The 21,187-nt window shown below is 36.6% G+C and overlaps 1 protein-coding gene across 1 annotated transcript; it reads left to right on the forward strand.

Moving 5' to 3' along the window:
- The first annotated feature begins 15,066 nt into the window (after positions 1–15,066).
- LOC129270975 (5-hydroxytryptamine receptor 1F-like) lies at positions 15,067–17,001 on the forward strand. The gene is made up of 2 exons (XM_064095681.1): positions 15,067–15,741; positions 16,294–17,001. Exons 1-2 carry the CDS (start codon positions 15,089–15,091, stop codon positions 16,829–16,831), a joined length of 1,191 nt encoding a protein of 396 aa, XP_063951751.1. The 5' UTR covers positions 15,067–15,088; the 3' UTR covers positions 16,832–17,001.
- The last annotated feature ends 4,186 nt before the right edge of the window (positions 17,002–21,187 follow it).

Here is a 21,187-nt window from a genome sequence, read left to right on the forward strand (position 1 = left end):
GAATTTAACATCTAAAAAGAACACCGAAACTACTTATCGATTAATCATAAGACATCTGAGAGCTGAGGAAGAGATAGTGTTTCAGGAAATGGCACAGTGCAATCAAAACTGTGATTTTCTTCAATATGTGCTTAGAAGTGAATCGCTTAAAAGTGCAGATGGTTTAGTGATTTGCTTATTTCTCTCGTTTTTTTCACAAGCGGGAAAATATCGTGCTTTACTTCAGAATCATTATCTTATAATCATGAACAACATGCCAGATTAAAATGAAAAGATTATTCAACTATTTGTCAAGGAAAACAAGTGGATGTGATAAAAAAAAACACCTATTAAGTTTTCAATAATTTTTTATTAAAAAAACATGCATTTTCTGTGTTAGAATATCTATTTATGTAAGAAGCGCCAATTAGCATCATATTGGACATTTTTTTAATATATACGCGGTAAATTAAGCGTAATTTACACAGGAAATCTGAATAAACCATTTAGTTCAACCAATGGTTTTCATAACCACCTTTACAGACCATAGTCGGAGAGCGTTTCATGAAAAGGACGTTTTATCCGAAAAGTCCTGTTTTATCCGACCGTTACTATGGTAACAGTGCCTCTCAGCCAATTTAGAATCAAGGAAAGTTGTCAGACCGGACAACTTGTCGGACGAAAATGTTGATGAAAGGCTCCCCAGGTGACACACAGTTATTTTATATGGTCGTTTATTAGTTCTGCCCGACCCAGGTGAAGCTCATGGGTATACCTGTTACTATAAAGGCATGGAAATTACTTGCAAGCGCAGATAAAATGCTATCTAATAATCTCTTTAGCAAATGATTACCTGAGGTTAGAGAGCATAAGGTCAAAACCTTTATATCCGAGGCAATATTAGATGTAGATATAGCGTCTACATTCACATCACCGAAGTAATAATAGTTTCTCTCATCCACTAAAGACTAATAAAGTTGATTATTTGCTTTATATAACATACCGTAAACAATTGTATTGAAAACGTTTGTTTTAATCGCGCGTGTGTGTAATGTGCGCGTATTTAAATCTTTTTCAAAAGATAGTATACAGTGCAACGCACTTTTGGACAAATCTGCATTCACTTTTCGCCAATCAGACAGTCACCTCCTATGTAGAACATAATATGCGCTGTTACATGTAAACATCTGCAGTGTACTACTCTGTTGTCGGTTGATTTGTTTTGAACTAGACATGCTAAATGGTACTGTACTTACAAGTGGTTCGTAATGAATATGAATAACAAACTGAAACTCTACAATCAATCACGTACCATGCATTAATTTTTGTTCAATATGTTGATCTAACACTCAAAAGAAAGTTATCAAATTCCATCCTTTTCTTTTCATTTGTGCCGAAGAGTGGTATTCTTTAAAGAATGGCCGTCAATTTATAAGAAAAGATGATGTATGTCCGTGGGAAAATATGGAAATGTTATATTGTTTCGATCTTCATTTTTCTTTGGTAATCGTGTATTATCGTGAAAAAAGCCCTTCAAAATGTCATGATTTTGAATGTCATCGTGTGCAAAGCATGTTATACAGATGAAATCTCGTTCATTAATGCGTGCGTGCATATAGATAGTTTAGTTTAGCTTAGAGACGCATTGTTTTCAAAGGAGGCCTAAATGCAAAATACAATTATGCAAAATACGTAATCAGATGTTGGTCAGGTTCATTCTCCAAAATGTTTTAAAGTTGGCGCTTCGCGTCCATGATGTATTATAATACAAGTAATAAGCGTTTACATTATCTGAACGTAACAGTGACCCGAAGCAGAATAGGTGACAAGAAGTGCGTTCACGGGCCTCTCGCCTGCCTTCGGTGGTGTAGGACCGGTCTGCTCTTAGGTTGCCTACAAATTCCAACTGTATCTTTGGACTCGTCATGCTCACAATGATGCACAGTGTAGCAGCCACACTTACAAAATAAAATAATAAGTTTATTGTGGTCTGTGTGAGTGACTGTGTCTGTGACACCACTTTACAAGTGCATATGTGACGACTGTAAGGTATGGAGGAGCTCGAGCCTCCAAATGAATTTAATCCGGATGATGGATGATGATAGGTTTTCATTTCTCGTTCTTCTCGATGGGATCGACACCAAACCTATCCTAAACAGATGGATGGGACTGGGAGGTAGGAACAAGAAAATGAACAGGGAAAGGGGGGGGAATAAGTAATGGGTCGGAGAAGACTAGGAAAATGAGTGTGTGAGTGTGAGATAGAGCCAAACAGTTTATGGACATGATGCATAAGCAAGGGTGTACTAAGGGGTTTCAAAGGGGGTTTCTGCTCTCACCATATAAAAAATAATCACAGCATTGGTGTGTTTGGGGATTTTAAGGAAAAAATCATTGTATAATGCTTTTCAGCATTACGGTTTTCTAAAATTCCTCTCTTATGTTGCCGATAAGAACTTATTATTATCATTATTATTTCTCTTTTTTTTTTTTTTTTTTTTTGGGGGGGGGGGGGCTCGCTCGCACATTATCGGTGCACCATATCTAAAGATCAGCTTCCTATCTATTTTTTTTTACCTCATTCATGTCATTAAGCTGCTGATTGGGGAGGGGGAGTTGTGGGGCTCGGGGTGGAATATCGGATCAATTATAATTATGAAAATGGTCGCGTAAAAGAGAGGGCATTAGCATTGAGGAATAATGCACTATTTCTTTATGGTATTAGTAATGCGTTTTATAAAACAAACAAAAAATCGTCTAAATCGCCACCACTGGACGTTACATCATCACAAGTCTTTATGCCCATGTATTAATTAAAATAATCTTATTTTTTTAAATAAAATACTTAGTTGATTATACCAAGCTTAATTATCTTTTTAGCTAGAACGATTACGAGTATACCGTATATAGTTGACAAGTGCGATTTCACAATAAGTTGAGGGTAGAAAATAAGGTTTACGGAAGAATAGGCAAATGACAGTTGCAGACACCCCATGTTCTGTCTCCATGATCAGTCACCAAGGAGATTAATGAGCCTTGAGTTTGGTCTTGGCAAGTCTTCTTCTTATGAGTTGGGCTGTTTTTATCTTTGCCAGGCATCCACGATTAGCCAATCATCCACCTTCCTGATCACATTTTAATGAGTGGAGCGCGACCAAGCCGTCAGAAGCTTGGATTCTCACAATTAACATAAAGTGACGAGTTGTTTGGTCTTATACAGTCATGTTTGTCTGTTAATCTAACATTCATTTTCTTTCTTTCTTCCTTTCTTTCCTTCTCTTTCTCTCTTTCTTTCTTTCTTTCTTCCTTCTTTTCTTTCTTTCTGTCTGTCTTTCCTTCTCTTTCTTTCTTTCTTTCTTTCTTTCTTTCTTTCTTTCTTTCTTTCTTTCTTTCTTTCTTTCTTTCTTTCTTTCTTTCTTTCTTTCTTTCTTTCTTTCTTTCTTTCTTTCTTTCTTCCTTCCTTTATTCATTTCTTTCTTCTTCATTTGTTTCTCTGCTTCATTGTTTGTTTCTTTCTTCCTTGATTTCTTCTTCTTAGAGTGTCATTATAAAGAATACACATTTTTTCAATGAACCTTTTTAATCCCTCCAAGATGTATCTTAAAGTGATTTATCCTTTTTTATATTACCGAAACAAAATGAATAGGTTTGCAAGTATTATAGTAAGTATAGTTAATCAACTTTAAGTAATATATTCTTTAGCGGTCGTGATGTTTGCGATTCGTTCAACTTTCTTTATTCATTTCTGTCTTCCTTTGTTTCTCTTCTTCATTGTTTGTTTCTTTCTTCCTTTATTTCTTCTTCTTAGAGTGTCATAATAAAGAATACACAATTTTTCAATGAACCTTTTCAACCCCTCCAAGATGTATTTTAAAGTGATTTATCCTTGTTGATATTACCGAAACAAAATGAATAGGTTTGCAAGTATTATAGTAAGTATAGTTAATCAACTTTAAGTAATAGATTCTTTAGCGGTCGTGATGTTTGCGATTCGTTCAACCAGGGACGTGAGACGTCCCTAGTTCAACCCAGCTACTAAAAGAATTAATGGAAGATTGTAGGTGAGCTACCGGAACACTAACCAATTAGGTCCTCAGCTTGTCTCGTCCACTGATGTGTCCGAGTCTGGTCAAACGGACTTGATCACGTTCGGAGTCGAGTCACACATCACTGGTCTCGTCTTATACGCAGTCACAACTTCAACGATGAATGCGATTGCAATATTTACATTTATGGCAAGAAGGTATACAGTATTGCATTTTTATTTCACTCTTAAAAATGTTGGGCAACATACGGTCCACACAACAATTGGTTAAAACTTTATCCAATTCTGGGTAGTTTTACACCAATAATGTGTGCTTTGGGTGAAAACTACACAGTATTGGTGTAAAACTACCCAGAATTGGATAAAGTTTTAACCAATTGTTGTGTGGACCGTATGTTGCCCAACATTTTTAAGAGTGTATAAATCCCGACAGCACCAACTCGATATTGGGTATTATTTCCCCTTTGATATACGAAGGACAATTCCCTGGGGACAATTACATCTTCAAGATGCCCTTGAATTGGTCTTTAAGATGCTTCCTTGTATTGCGGGATTTTCTTATTATTTTGAAGAAACCAGACACAGAAATCAAAAGTGCACCCAATGCGGATGCTAATAGATATTTACATTAATTATTTACAAAAATGATAAACAATAATGGATAATTGTAGACCGTAAGTCGGTATAAGAAGTGGCTGCGGTTGAAAGATGATCTTGGGACGACTGAAGGATATCCTTGGCGCTTCTTTGTAGTTTCTGGTTCTCGCCTTTATTAAAACAATTAATCAGTGGCAATAATGTATTGATTATCACTGCAAAGCTAAAGTGGAATCTGTGGTGTGAATACTAGTTAAAAAGAAGAGACAAATACATACAGGGTAAGTTAAATTGCGTACCCTTGTGCGTAAAGGGACGACAAGAAACCACTTGAACTTGGGGAAGTTGATGGTTCACTTTGAAACTTTACAGCACATTCACTCCACCCTATGGCCCGTATTTTGAAGTCGGGTTTCACTGAAACTCAGGTTTAAAGTTGTGGGTTAAGTATGGATAGCCAATTGTTACATAAATCACTAAAGGTAGAGATATCATATTTCAGCTCATTTGGCTCTCAAATCATTCACTATTGTCCAGGAAGTATAGATATATTATTGTCTTCACCATCGATGAATCAGGAAAGAGCACAGTAACCATAAGAAACATATACAACTTAATAAAAATGTTGACACTTTTGGCTTCCCATAAATTTAGCACAGAGTTAGACCATGGTCTAAGTTAAACCGGACTTCAGAATACGAGTCATTAGTTTACAGAGCATGATACCATAGCCTCCACGCGCCGTTCCGTCATGTGCAGAGTGAGGGTAAAAAAATGATGAATGAATCACCCTCTTTTTTTTCTACCCAGTCCCATTCCAATTTTTCTCTTATTTCCAAAATTAATTTCAAGCCCAGCATATAGCCAGATCTCCATAGCATATGCATTCATCCACATTATACACTCAACAAATCAGTCAAATTGACGAGATCAGTAGTCAGCTGGGTGCAACAGCTATGTCTAATCATATTTCTGACGTCAGAAATAACTCTGTTCTAGTAAAATATGACTAGAACAACAGTTCTAGCAGTTCTAACAGTTGCACACAACCGGCCGGATTAACTAGTCATTTTGACTGATTTGTTTAGGAATCCCATGGATGGTATAAATACTCAAAAAGTGGGAGCTAAAACAACCCCTCCCTATATCCACCTCCTCATGTCCCATCCATGTCCCCCCCTCCCTCACATCTGTCGCTACACAGTCTGCATAGAGTACATATACCCTGCAAAGTGATTATCAGCATCAGTCATTTGAAAAAAAACCCCGCAACATTATTCTGATTCTGATAAATTGTCGTCAGTTGTACGGCAAAATTCTAGAAGATAATTATCTCTAAGCATCTATAAGGTCACCCATTTTATTTAATTAGTCTTTGTTACTTGATATCATGTTTTTGAAAAGTTAGGTAGAAAGTTTTGTTTGATGTAAACAATAATTGATAGCTAATACCATGGCTACTGAAGTGCACATTTTTGTAACCCGGTAAAATAATTATATGCAATGCGATAACCATGATAACAGGATCCACATATCCAGGGCCTCTGATTTTAAAAGAAAATAGAATTTACAATTGATTATAATTCATATACTGTGCGTTATCCTTATAGACATCCACTTCAATCAATCACAAAATATTATTGCTTTTTATCATATTTTATGAAGCAAGGGCCGTGCGTCTACATATCTGAGCATGGTTATCAATGCACTTTCAATGTCGGAGAAAGGTTGCGCTTCTCAAGTTGAAGTAATTAGCCTTTTCGGTCGGTCAAAAATGCGTGTTCTCGCAAATCCAGTATGGATGGATGATCATTGATCCTAATTAATACAAATTTATTTCAAAATAATATTATGAATGACGATTTCATCTATGATTTAGTAATGATAAGGTATCTGGCTACCGAAATGTTAATGATAAATCGAATTTTCGAATAGTATAGTGAATGTGACCTGAACCATCCTTTGGACGAGCGTAGCCATGGTAGCGAGGGTTTCAAAATCAGAAAATTCATGATCTATTTTGCAGATTGAGCTCATTTTACGATATCCAAAACTTTTTTTCCCAAGTCAATTGTTTTTATTTTCCACTTTCCATTTTTTTTAATGTTTACAATTATTATACAGTTGACATTGTAACATATAACCACATTTGAAGTATATAATACGATTAACATAATACGATAGTCAATTATCAAAACAAAATATAAATTGAAGGGAGGGAGGGCCAACTGAAAAGCAGAGCTTGTATAGTAAAGACCCCTTGCAATTGGAATTACATGTATGTATAGTATCTGAATTGTTGCTTTATGAAAAAAAAATATTTACAGTTATTGAATATGAACATGTAGTACAATTCATTGACGTGAAATGATAGATACATATTTAAAAAAATCATAGTGTGTACAAAAAAAGTAAAGTTTTTCTAACTAGCACAGCAGTTTACAATTGATGAATTGAATAATCTAATAATCATTCAGATGGAAATGCTTTAAGGAATGGGGGGGGGGGGTGGCATATAGTGTCCCCCAATCTTGATTTTCGGGGTTACGTGCCCCTTTCCCTCCCGTCCCCTTTGGATTGACGCCCATGCTCACTCCTCATCTGACATACTGACATACTGCCTAAATCTTGTCAAAATCAAACGTATATTGCCTTCTGAAACCATGCAATTTAACATACACGGCAGACACTCTTTCTTATGATAATATGAATGAGTAAATGCATTAAATGATTAGAAAATGAATATGTTAATGCATTGAAAAACCAAAACTGATTGACAGATAGATAGATAGATAGATAGATGGATGGATGGATAGATGGATGGGTGGACGGATGGATGGATAGATAGATAGATAGATGATTAGATAGATGGATACATGGATGAATGGCTATATGGATAGACAGATAGGTAGATGGATAGTTGAATGAACGGATGGATAGATGGGTGATTGGCTAGATAGATAGAGAGATAGATATATAGATAGATAGACAGATAGATATAGATAGATAGATATATAGTTAGATAGATAGATAGATAGATAGATAGATAGATGGATGGATGGATGGATAGGTATATCAGGTAAAGAAAAAGTATATGAACGAATATAAAGACCAAATGAATGGATGAATATAGATAAATAATTGAGTAGATAATGTGTACTTGTATGTAAACACAAATAAAAGTAATTATATACAAATAAAAAAACAAAGACACTAAAACGAATCGGCAGTACAGTCTTCGCATCAGTAATCATCATGATTATTGCGTGCATTGCGTGACAGAAAATATCATAGTCATAAAAAGATTATCCTTTTAATAATTAAAAATATTTTCATTTGTCTCCTATACTGGCCACTGCACTACCCGCATAATCATTTGATCACGCAGACTGCATGCCTCCGTTATGTCAATCAAGCTTAGTATAGTAAAGTTCGTTTTTTTTTTAATGAAAAAAGAGGTAATTAAATCACATTAAAAATAGTTAAATTGATGACCCTATTATTTTCATGACATGTAGGGGTTCACTTGAACTTCGTGTAATTTAATTGGGTCATACAATCTCTCTATGAAATCCGATCTCTTTACATGATTGTAGACGTTAAAGAATAATAATTCATGGAAGTTTTCTTAAGTTTTGTATAATTTATTTCCCTTTTTTGAGGGGCTGGAAATGAAAAAAAAAACTGAACGGAAAGTGAATATGAAAGAAATATACAAATAAGAATCATTCCATCATTTTATTCTAATTTTTTATTCCAATAATTTTTTAAACAAGCTCTCATTTTGTTTATGTAGTGTTTATTATAGCTTTACATGTGTTTGGTAGATAGATAACATGACAGTTTAAGCATCAAGATTTCCGTTTGAAATATATATTGAGGAAGATTGTGAAATAGCATTGGCCTCAATTGTTCTATATTTCAAACGAATGTGTAATCAGTGACTTATCTTAACTTTATTCTCTGAAAATTATTTGTCACTTCTTGTTTCTCACTGAAAATTGAATAGATTTCAAATCTTGAAAATTGAATCGATATGAAATGTTGAAATGTAAAAAGAACTGTAAAAAGAATTTGATTGGTCTGCAGAATTTTCGCAGTTTAAAATAAGAAAATTGTCTTATGCAACAATTTTCTTCTTCTGACGCCTTATATACAATCGAGATTGAATGCACACAAAAAATGCCGAGCCTTGCTGCTGAGCATTGTCGCATCGTGTTGGTGGTGCTGCGTGTATTATTCTCCATATAGGCAGCACCCCCAGGTATTCTGAAAGATGTGTAAAACTTGAAAAATGTAACCAAAATGACCTTCATTTTGTAGTGATACCCTTTTTTTTGCTTTTCAAATTTCTCGGCGGGACCAATTTGATTTCCATTTAGTAGTGGAAACCTTATTTTTCTTCTTTCTTTTTACTTTTCAAATTTATCGGGACCAATTTAATTTCCATTTTGTAGTGAAAACCATGTTTAAATTCTTATTCATTTATAATAATTATTTTTTATTTATTTTTTTGCTTTTCAAATTTACACCAGCACCCCACTAAAAATAGTTCCAAGGGCCCCGAGAGCGAGCCTCAATTTCCTCCCGGTGGGTGTTTCATAAAGTTGTTCGCAAAGTTACGAACATCAACTTAGGTCAACAGTCGTGCGTACCCCCTACACACCAACGCTACGTCCATGCAGTTCTCGCTGCGTCAAAGAAAAACGGTCATGACGCAGTGGGAGCTGCTACAGAGTACTAAGAGCGTAGCGAGAACTGTTCTTGACGTGGCATAGTCTGCATGATCTCCTGACACCCGTAATCCGCTTCGTGGACTTTGAACATGTCCAAAGTTCACTAGCAGGACCGCCGTCTGAATAGCGCGTAGTAATGACCTTCATAATAAGACCTACTAACAGTTTCATCGACGTAGCATAGACGTAACGGACACGGAAAGAAAGTAACAATTGCTGGTCGAAGTGGTAGGCCTGGGATGTAACCTGTCTGACCCAGTGGCGTACCTAGGATTTTCCACAGGGGGGGCAAAACCGTCCGCCCAAAAATTTGACAAGCAAAAAAAAAAAAAAAAAAAAAAAAAAAGGTCTTCGATCACAAATAAAGGATTTCGTTCCGGATAAAATTTGACAAGCAAAAAAAAAAAAAAAAAAAAAAAAAAAAAAAAAGGTCTTCGATCACAAATAAAGGATTTCGTTCCAGAAAAAATTTGACAAGCAAAAAACAAAAACAAACAAACAAACAAAAAGGTCTTCGATCACAAATAAAGGATTTCGTTCCAGAAAAAATTTGACAAGCAAAAAAAAAAAAAAAGGTCTTCGATCACAAATAAAGGATTTCGTTCCAGAAAAAAAATTGACAAGCCAAAAAAAAAAAAAAAAAAGGTCTTCAAGCTCGTCAGAGGGGCATTAGAGGTCTTAAAGCTCGTCAGGGGGGGGGGCAAAAAAGGTTTTTCAAGCCCGTCAGGGGGGGCAAAGGTACGTTTTTGCATGTGCCCCCCCTGCCCCCACCCCCGTAGGTACGCTAGTGGTCTGACCTCTGGAGTAGGAATGAAAAAAGCGTTGACGTGCCGGATCATTATACTCGCGTGACGGAGACGTAGGTACGAGTCGCAGTCTGCTCGGACCTTAGAGAGGACGTAGCGGTATTACCGTTTCGATGCCTTACGGGCCGCGTCAGTACTCACAGTAAACTAAATGGGAGCACCGCCAACGCAAAATTAGTAATTAGTAAGGACATGGCGAGCGTGCACGGGACGATTTCACTTTTTTTCGAAAACAACGACGTTGGCGCTACGTCCAAGGCATTATTTTTTTCTTCTTCTAAATCTCGAACAGCTGTATGAAACACCCAATAGATATATGGCTTCTTTCCCCTGGAAGTTAATAGGCCAAATTGTTTCGAATGCTTAGATATATGAAAAGATCCTAATTACATACTCTTGCCATTAAGGAACTAATCAAGCTCCTTTATTTCCGATTAGAAAAAAATAAACCAAATTATAACAGCCTTCCAAAATGACTAGTTTTTTTTACAATAGCAAGTAATCCGGTTATGGTTTTCATTCAAGTGTGAAATTCAATACATCATGTGTCAGTGATAAGTAATGTTTATAGAGGCCCGTATAGGCATGCATTGCTAAATAAAATATAGCGTAATGGTTTTGAAGCAAGAGGTAATATTATTTAATTATCAGATTACACCGAGTCTGATCACGCTAGTGTATATCGGCTGAATATATCGGCTGAATATGATACAATCAGGTTATAGAATGCAAAAATTTGCCAAGCCTTGCTGCTGAGCTGTCAGGACGAGCCTTTATTTCATGGCCCTGGGAAGCGGGGGTGCTGGGGGTGCTGCGTGTATTAGTTTCCATAGGCAGCACCTCCATGAATTCTGGATGGTGTGACAAAATGGATAAATGTAACCCAAATAACATACAGTTTTTACAGAAACCTTTATTTATTTTTTATTATTATTATCATTATTTTTTTTTTTTTTGGGGGGGGGCTTGTCAAATTTCTTGAAACGAAAGTGACCTTCATTTCGGAGTGAAACCTTTTTTTTGCTTGTCAAATTGACATCAGCCCCCCCCCCCCAGTAAAAAAAATCGTTCCCATGGCTCTGCAAACTTCTTATAATATTAGCATATAAACATCTTAATTCAGATTAGAAAGAAATAAATAAAAAATACGACCTTCCAAAATGACAAGTTGTTTCTAAAGCAAGTTGTGTAATCTGATACATGCCTGATCACACTATAGGCAACAAAGATATACTTTCGGTACACTGTAAAATAAAATATCACCTAATTGGTTGTGAAAGAAGAATTACATTTCTTTAATTACCAGATTACAATCAGTCTGATCACGATATTATATACTTACGAACATCTACGACCATCTCCAGTATTTCAGAGATTGATATAGGAGTGTAGGCTGCAAGTCGGGGAAAAACATGTAAGTACGAAAACTTTTCTTGTCATGCCATCAGGAGTGCAGTAAATTACATTTTTCTCAATATTTCAAGTGACCACAAGATTCTAGGAGAAAAAATCAAAACACTTCGTTTTCCATGAACCGTAAAAATGGTAATTCATGAAAGCTATGATACGAGACATAATATTGGGGCAACTTGCAAGTGACAGAGTTGAGACATTATGAATCAATTATTATGTTTTCTTTAATATAGGATCAATGTTTAAAAAAGTAAGCTCGATGCGAGAGAGAAGTTCCCTTGAACGTTTTACACGGCTTAGTTTTTTGTCTCACCTGCATAGCAGAGTGAGACTATAGGCGCCGCTTTTCCGACGGCGACGGCGGCGGCGACGGCGGCGTCAACACCAAATCTTAACCGAAGGTTAAGTTTTTGAAATGACAGCATAACTTAGAAAGTATATGGACCTAGTTCATGAAACTTGGCCATAAGGTTAATCAAGTATTACTGAACATCCTGCCTGAGTTTCATGTCACATGACCAAGGTCAAAGGTCATTTAGGGTCAATGAACTTAGACCATGTTGGGGGAATCAACATCAAAATCTTAACCTAAGGTTAAGTTTTTGAAATGTCATCATAACTTAGAAAATATATGGACCTAGTTCATGAAACTTGGACATAAGGTTAATCAAGTATCACTGAACATCCTGCATGAGTTTCACATCACATGACCAAGGTCAAAGGTCATTTAGGGTCAATGAACTTTGGCCGAATTGGGGGTATCTGTTGAATTACCATCATAACTTTGAAAGTTTATGGATCTGATTCATGAAACTTGGACATAATAGTAATCAAGTATCACTAAACATCCTGTGCGCATTTTAGGTCACATGACCAAGGTCAAAGGTCAATGAACTTTGGCCATAATGGGGGTATATGTTGAATTACCATCATTACTTTGAAAGTTTATGGATCAGACTCGTGAAACTTGGACATAAGAGTAATCAAGTATCACTGAACATCCTGTGCGAGTTTCAGGTCACATGATCAAGGTCAAAGGTCATGTAAGGTCAATGAACTTTGGTCACCTTGGGGGTATTTGTTGAATTACCATTATATCTCTGTAAGTGTATTGGTCTAGTTCATAAAACGTGGACATAAGAGTAACCAAGTATCACTGAACATCTTGTGCGAGTTATAGTAGTTTTCAAAGTCAGCACTGCTGCTATATTGAATCGCGTGATGCAGGTGAGACCGCCAGAGGCATTCCACTTGTTTGAAATTATCATCGACATGCTCCTAAAAGGTTTCAGTGGTTTTTTATGCTGATTTGGTCTGGTGGTAGAAACTTGGCTCACAGAAACTTTTAGAATGAAAGATGAATTTAAGCTAAAAATAGAATAGCTCGAAATAACAACTTTAATTCCAAAATAGTCATTGTTCCATTTTTTTAAATCAACAAGCTAATCACAAACTGACGACTATATCGGAGAACTTAAAGCCAATATGCCCCAGCCATTTTGAACAACGTCATCTCAATGTTAATATAGGCATTGTCTTGTACTGTCTTGTTCTGTGCTGTGCTGTACAGTATTGTGTAGTGATGTTTAATTGTTAAATATACTTTTTGCTTATGTATATTTGTACATTGTAAATACATGTATGATAATGTAGATTAGTTTCTTTTTTCAATAAAAAAGACAAAGACAAAAAAATATCAAAACTGCCCAAAATGTTCCTTGTTTCTACCTGAAGACGATGTACGCTGTTTTTCTTTTCATGTCTAGCACAGCCAGGAATGATTTCTGTTACTAATTCCAGCATTTATATTACAATATATTTACCACGCGAACGGATTGCACTATACTTCCAAATATTCCTGTTTCCAATAAAGATCAAATTTTCATTAAATATTTTAAACGAAAAATTACATGATATATTTCTGCAATCGTTTTGTGAATTATATATATTATATATATACATATATATATATATATATATATATATATATATATATATATATATATATATATATATATATATATATATATATATATATATATATATAGGCGTAAATAAATCAAGCATTAACGCTAAACGTAGCTTCCAAGTATCTCTTTTATTGCGAGCTTTCGGCCAGTGGGGCCTTCATCAGGCCTATAATGCATTGAAACAAACAAAATAGAACAAAACCATACAAATAAAATCAACAAAGGGTACAGAACAGAAGGATTACACTAGGATAACAAAAAATAACAACAGAGGGGGTTGAGTACAGAACAGAAGGGTTACAGTAAGATAACAAAAAATAACAACAGAGGGGGTAATGGCTTAAACGAGATGGTGGAATACAATAGAAACGATTGGGAAACTTAAGTGTGTGGAAAGACAAGGTATTTACCAGCATTGAAATTAACTTTGGTTTCTGTTCATCTGGAGGAGTAGTAGTCTTGTGTAGGTAATACTGTGAAAAAGGAGGATAATGTTTCAAGTAAAATGACAACTCGTTATTTTTGTTATCCTAGTGTAATCCTTCTGTTCTGTACCCTTTGTTACACATTATTTACTTTGTTGTTATTACGATTTTATTTGTATGGTTTTGTTCTATTTTGTTTGTTTCAATGCATTATAGGCCTGATGAAGGCCCCACTGGCCGAAAGCTCGCAATAAAAGAGATACTTGGAAGCTACGTCTAGCGTTAATGCTTGATTTATTTACGCCTATACGTAGAACATGACGCGCTGCAATACACGTTGTGCAAAGGGCCCTCTTCCTTTATATATATATATATATATATATATATTTGTGTGTGTGTGTGTGTGTATACTGTTAATATGAATACTTTCACTTTGACACATAATTATGTCGAGAAATTCACTGTGAAATTGAGCTGCTCTAGGAAGACGAATCCTCTATGAGGACCTATTCTTGGGCGAACACAGCGAAGGCGGGGAATTTAGAAAAAATACTGTTTTATTTCAGATTCTCATAAAAAACAATGTACAGGATACGACTTTAAAATGCACAAAAATCCAAACAAAACAAAGCAAACAACAACGCCGTTGTGGGGAGCTTTGTCGCTTCGCTCCCAAGATCACTTCTATTTTTTTTACTATTTGAAAACAAGTAATTAATACCATTGTATAGGTCAACTCACTAATTTTAGGTATCTGTGTCTTTACATTTTCTTCCCTTCGTTCTAGATTTTGCAATGATTGACATCGTTCATTGCGGAAAGAATTGAGCACTTGCAGAGGGGCTTTGGCTTTTTACAGAGCTGTAAATATTTATGACGAATATTATCTGCTGGCATCCTGAATTAATTTTGATAAGATGTGATTTGATACCATTCCAAAAGTTTTGTATAGGAAATTGTATTGATTACTATATAGGCATCGCTTTTTAAAAAGCATTTTAAACGTGTTGAAGCAGATCATTGGTTTGATGACCTCGTACAAGCTCACATCTCTCCTCTCTTTTTTTTCTTTATTTCAACATTCAGGATCTTTGTCTAGTTTCAAGCACTGAACACAATGAAACCAATTAACATGGTCGATGTTGGAATGGATGGAAAAAACACTACTTTCCTTCTTGACGAGTGGGAGAGGGACTTTCTCTCAGCAGTGATGACGGTGATGTTTGTTGCGGGAACCACCGGGAACGTCATGGTTCTCCTCGCCGTAGCCTTGTCGCGAAAGCTTCAAACCTCCACCAACACCTTCGTTGTCAGTTTAAGCGTGTCAGATCTCCTTGCGTCACTGGTTCAACCTCTTCAGGTTGCAGGAATGCTTGGCAAAGATGGTTGGCCACTCCCAGATATCGTCTGCAAGATCGTGGCCGGGGTCGCCATTACATGCGTCTCGTGTAGCGTCATCACCATCTCGATGATAGGCGTCAATCGTTTCGTACTCATCACGAGATCAAAAGAGGCATACCAACGCGCATTTTCGACCAAGTTCTTGGCTGCGATGATAATATTTTCTTGGATGTACCCGATCGTCACTTTGGTTCTACCTCAAGTGTCCGGGCGACATGGTCGACTGGGTTATGACCCTTCAACCCGACTTTGCATCTGGGATTTCGCTCATCCAAGCGCAAAGATCTATGTTGACCTAGCTGCGGTATTAGTGGGTTTTCGCCCAGCGTCGTACGACGCTATCTACGACGTAGAACGATCTCTTTGTTCGTGCGTCCGTCGCGCTCAACTCTCGCTTGTAAGCAGTTTCGCAAATCGCTGAACGCGGCCGGATCGACCGGCTGGCATGGTTGGCATGTAATGTTGACACGCCAACATGTGCATTGTATATGTTCCTACTATGTGCACACAACTGGCAGTGCCATGTGTCTTGCAGTCGCGTCGTCGACCGAGCCATGCAACGGCTTTTCAATCATATTTCAATAATCATACTCGTTTAAACTTCTACTGTAACATTTTGAAATTATACTTAGCTTGATTTTAGTATAATTGAAATGGTACTCACCGAAAAACTCGCATTCGAGTCCATGTTTTGAAGCTTTCAGCTATCAGTGTAGTCAGAGTAGAGTACAACATGTGCATGCACGCGATGGGCGAATGTGTTTACATCGATCGGCTCAGCTTGCTCGCTCTACAAGCGATCTGATTGGCTGTTGACGGCTGTTGACAAATCCTACGTTCTAATGCGGACGCCCGCTAATTTGCGGAAGAACCGTCCGTGATTTGAGCTCAAGAACGCTCGGGCCTCTGTTTCCATGAAAGTTGGCGATTTTTGCACACGTACGTTCTACGTCGTACGACGCTGGGCGAAAACCCACTAATGTCATTGACAACGTTCAACCTGACCCTCTTCAGCTACCTCTTGATCTTCAGGCACGTCAGGAACAGCGCCCTCATCACAAGGTCCAAGTCTTCTGTCATCAGCCGTCGACCATCTGCTGTGGTGAGTCGTAAGCGCTATCGGAAGCAGATCGAGCTCGTGATCACCAGAAACTTGCTCTACGTCATCTGCGGATTCTTCTGTTGCGTTATCCCGTACACCGGGCTGTTCCTTGCACTTCCGTTTCTTGAAGGGACGTTGTTGAGGCTAGGTCTTCACATCTCATCTTATGCTGCAGTTCTGCTCGTCTTGGACAGCTGTCTCAATCCGGTCATCTACGCGTGGAAGCACCCACACTTTAAATATGTCTTCGGATGCATGGTGCGTTGCAGATGGCAAGACATCCCAGAACCATCGAAGTACTTGGCCAGAATCCTTCGGCAAGGTGGTCATACCGTCAAGTCATCAATAACTTCTTAATCAAACCAACGTGTAGGAACAAGTATTTGAAAGATATTGACACCATCACATGATAATTGAAATGAACTGAATATAACGAGACGATTTTGTAGAAAAAATACCATGACATAGCATTATGATATTTGATTGAATGGATAGGTATAGAGTTGAGGTTGAAAATGTAGAAATTGTCAGGCTTGCGTTAAAGTTCTTATTTCGTGTAGATATTTAATTTTCGCAGAAGCAAGACTGTACAAAACTATTTAAAAAAGGAAGCTGTACAAGGCTGTACAAAACAAGTAATTAAAATTAGAATCGTTAACAGAGAAAGTTAATGATCCAGTAGAACTTTTCGCAACTATATCTGCTGCATTTCTAGAAACTTGCCTTGATTTAATTTTCTTGCCGATGAGTATGTTATATTTGACTGTCATGGTCATTATGAAGGACATATATGCATAACTGTATAGAAGAATAAGAATAAGAAGTGCAACAATACAAGGAATTAGAGCTTCATTCTGAGTATCAATTTCAATTTTCAATTTCAAATAAACATTTATTTTCCTCCATTTTACAAAATTTCTTCATTTTTGTTAACAAGAATTCATATGAAATCAATTTCCATAAAGAATATAAATATATACAACTTATGTGTACAGAAGAAGGCGTAGGTCCCTAGAAGCACATGCTTGTGGCGGGATACGCCTGTGGACATGCACTAATCAGTAATGACACTAAAGATATTCTTAATGATGTTGCTACTGTTGTTCAATTCAATTCAAATAACGGCCTTCTCACAAAATTCTGCATTTTTCGTAAACATAAAATTTATACAAAAATCAGTTTGTCATGAAGAATATAAATATATACACGTTAGGTTTATAGAAGAAGGCGCTGCTGCTGCTGCTGCTGTTGAAGAAGAAATATAGTCCAGTAGCAGGGGCGTCGTGATCTAGTGGTTATGACTCGTCTATCAATCTGAGGGACGTGGGCTCGATTCAATAGCCATTGCGTGTTTTTTTTCCTTCAGCAAGAAATGCACCCACATAGTGCTGCACTCAACCCAGGTCTGGTGAGGTGAATGGGTACCCGGTAGGAAGAAATTCCTCGAATGCCAGAGCGCATGTAGGCAACACGGCTATAATAGCCGGGGTAATAATAATAATAACATTACCGTATTGCGCAGTTGAGTATACATGTAGAAATTGCGCAATATTAGTGTACAATAATCATCATTATTATAGTAGAATCGTCACTGTATACTGTGTCAATGTATATGAATTGACGCAGTGTTGTGATTTCATCTCGTTAAATCAGAGGGGCGCAAGCTCAAATTCCACTCCATCCCGCCTCTTGATGGGGGCATTTTTCTTTTCTCCTGGCAGATAGTATTGCAGGGATCCTCAAGAATTCCTTCCTTTTTATCATTTTTGTAAATAAAATAGTATTTTTTCTGTATCATGTGTTTACTTTTAGAAGAGTTGCCACGGCTCATATGTTAATAAATGCCCTATTCTTATGAGGAAAATAAATGAAGAAAAAAAATGAGACGATGAATGTATATATATATCATTTATTAAGGACAAGATTATCCTGCTATCATTCATGTTCTATTTAAAAAGAAGACAAACATCCAGATTTTTTTCCGGTCTGAGAATGATTCATATTTTGATCAGACAACGATCCTTTTCATACACCGGAGTCTCCCAGTGGACACGCCCTAATATTCATGTCTCCAAGGCATGATTCAAATCAAAACATCACTTTGATACAAAGAAATCGTTCATCTCTTGGTTTGTTCCTGGGGATACCCATCCTGTTTATTTCCAATTCGTCTAATGCCAATTCGTCTAAATGCCAACTCGTCTACCATCAGTTCGTCCACTCATCACATTGTCTACTTGTATATATTCTAGCTAATGCCATTCCGTCTAATTTCCAGTTGGTCTAAGGCCATTTAGTCCATATACCATTTGGTCTAATTGGACTAAGAGTTATATATTGTGCAAAAATGAATGAAAATGAAATGGATTTTAGACCAACTGGTTATGAGACGAAATGGTCATGGACGGAATGGTTATTAGACGAAATGATGATTGGACCAAATGGTTAATGGACCAATTTGTTAGACGAAATGTTGAAATGGCATTAGACTAGATGAAAGTAGACCGTGGTGAGTGGACGAGTTGGCAGTAGACGAATTGGCAATTTACCTACCTTATTACTATACATGGGTTGGATAGACATGAGTTATTTAGTGGCTAAGAGAACTAAATTCCAGATTAGCTTTGGGGTGTTCTTTGCGAAGTAGAAACAAAGTGTCTTTTCAAACAGATGCCCTTCCTCTCAGCAAGAGTTCACCAAATGAATTTGGTTTTTAGAAAAAAATAGGGACAGTCTTTTTTTTTTTCAAGGGCGGGGGCGTACGGATGTAAGATTATTGTCTGAACCAATAATCAATACCAAATAATCTGAAACATTGTTTTCAACTTATTTGATTTATAACTATTCTCATAAATAAAATCGTCATCATCCACACAGATGGATATGTTTAAAATAATCATATCAATGAGACTTATAATCGTTTCTGTCAACATTTTGTAAATATTTTTTTCTTTCTGAAATACATATACAAACTAAATTGCTGGATATGTGTGACCGGGGCTCGGTATTGCATTTTATATATCGAAGAGAGCAGGAATTAGGTAAAAAGTAGCGTAAAGAATCTTATATCTTTGTACCTTTGGTAATTCAATGATATTCCACGTGATATCTTGATGGTTTCTTTTCTTGACATGTTTATGAGATTCCCATTTTTGTTTGCCAGCCCGCTGGAGCCCCCGAAGCAACGACCCGAATTCAGGGGCTGGCCTTTTTATTCATTTTTTCCGCGGTCACTGGCAAAGAATTCCTCAAATACACTTGGCAAAACAAGGAGGTCAAAAGTGTTTCATATTTCATTCAAAATATGCCACTGGCCTGGACAATCTATCACTGTGATATTTTGAAGAGGATTAATTTCAGTGCAAAAATACTTCGTTTCTTGAAGGGGTATTGCGTTTCATTTTAGAAGATTAGTGTCGTCTGTTTGTCTGTAATGTATTATTCAAATAGCCGCGGTAAATTGGAATATTTGTGTTTTGAAAAATTGAAATAAAATTATGGTTTATATTTCTTTTGAATGATCATTACCGTGATTTTAGACTTTGTTTTCTCATGTTTTATTTCTAAATTTTACTTTTTGACATCCCTAGAAACAAATTTCTCTCTTTTAAACAATCAATTTCGCATTAACTTTCTTATTCTTAAGAAGAGCACAGCTCTATTTCGAAATTTGCAATATTGTGTGCAATTGTGTAGGTCCTCGATCACAGAAATTTCTTCTTTCCTCGATCCTATACCGTTTTCACTTCACAAACGCCACCACACTCTTAAAAATCATTGGTCAAATAAATAAAAACGGAAACCAGTCCGTTGGGACCGCAATCCATTACAGGTTTAAAAAAAGAAAAAGAAAAGAAAAACAAGAGGTTATAGTTCTTTTAAACTACACAGAATATTAGATTTAACGTGAGACATGAAGAGCCAGATCTGACCCCAAAATGGCCACATCGGACTTGATAAGCCAGTTCGTAGTTCCATTCTGCGCATGAACAGGTCATTTGGGACTAAACTGACAAGATAGTTTAATGTTTAAAGGTCAAGTCCACTTGATTTGAATAAATAGAGAAAAATCAAGCAATTATCACACTGAAAAAATCATCAAAATCGGATGTAAAATAAGAAAGTTATGACATTTTAAGGTTTCGCTTATTTTTCACAAGACAGTGATAGGCACAACTCAGTGACTATTTCTTTTGTTTTTTATCGTTTGAATTATACAAGATTTCAATTTTTACAGATTTGACATTAAGGATCAACTTGACTAATCCATAAAACGTTCCTTTTCTTCTTACTTTGTTGATCCTACCGCCTACACTTCGTCCCCCCCCCCCAAAAAAAAAAAATCTTCCTCCCTCCCTCCCTCTGCTTAACTGTCTGTCTATATCTGTATGTTTTTATGTCCGTCTCTCTCTCTCTCTCACACACACACACACATTTTTTATTCCCCCACCCCCCCTTCGTCTGTCTCACTTTCCTCACATCTCTAATTATTTTTCTCTACATGTTGCATGTGTTGCCTACAGACGAAAGAGGGCACTGTGACACAAAATGCCGAATAGTCACATTGAACTATCTACTCTCCTATTTAATGAACATAGTGAAAGGTTTACATTTTATCTTTCATTGTTGACAGAGGTGCATGAATAACTTTAAAATATATATATTCCTTCATGTTTTCACTTAAGTATTCGATATTAACGGTCGGTTTTAGAT

Source organism: Lytechinus pictus, chromosome 2 (assembly GCF_037042905.1).
Source record: "Lytechinus pictus isolate F3 Inbred chromosome 2, Lp3.0, whole genome shotgun sequence".
Classification (NCBI taxonomy): Eukaryota; Metazoa; Echinodermata; class Echinoidea; order Temnopleuroida; family Toxopneustidae; genus Lytechinus; species Lytechinus pictus.

Bases quoted from the DNA above. Each gene is read 5' to 3' on its own strand.
- LOC129270975 (XM_064095681.1), top strand. From the start codon at position 15,089: ATGAAACCAATTAACATGGTCGATGTTGGAATGGATGGAAAAAACACT. The intron at 15,742-16,293 runs GTGCGTCCGTCG...TTTCCATGAAAG, and splicing joins GTAGAACGATCTCTTTGTTC to TTGGCGATTTTTGCACACGT.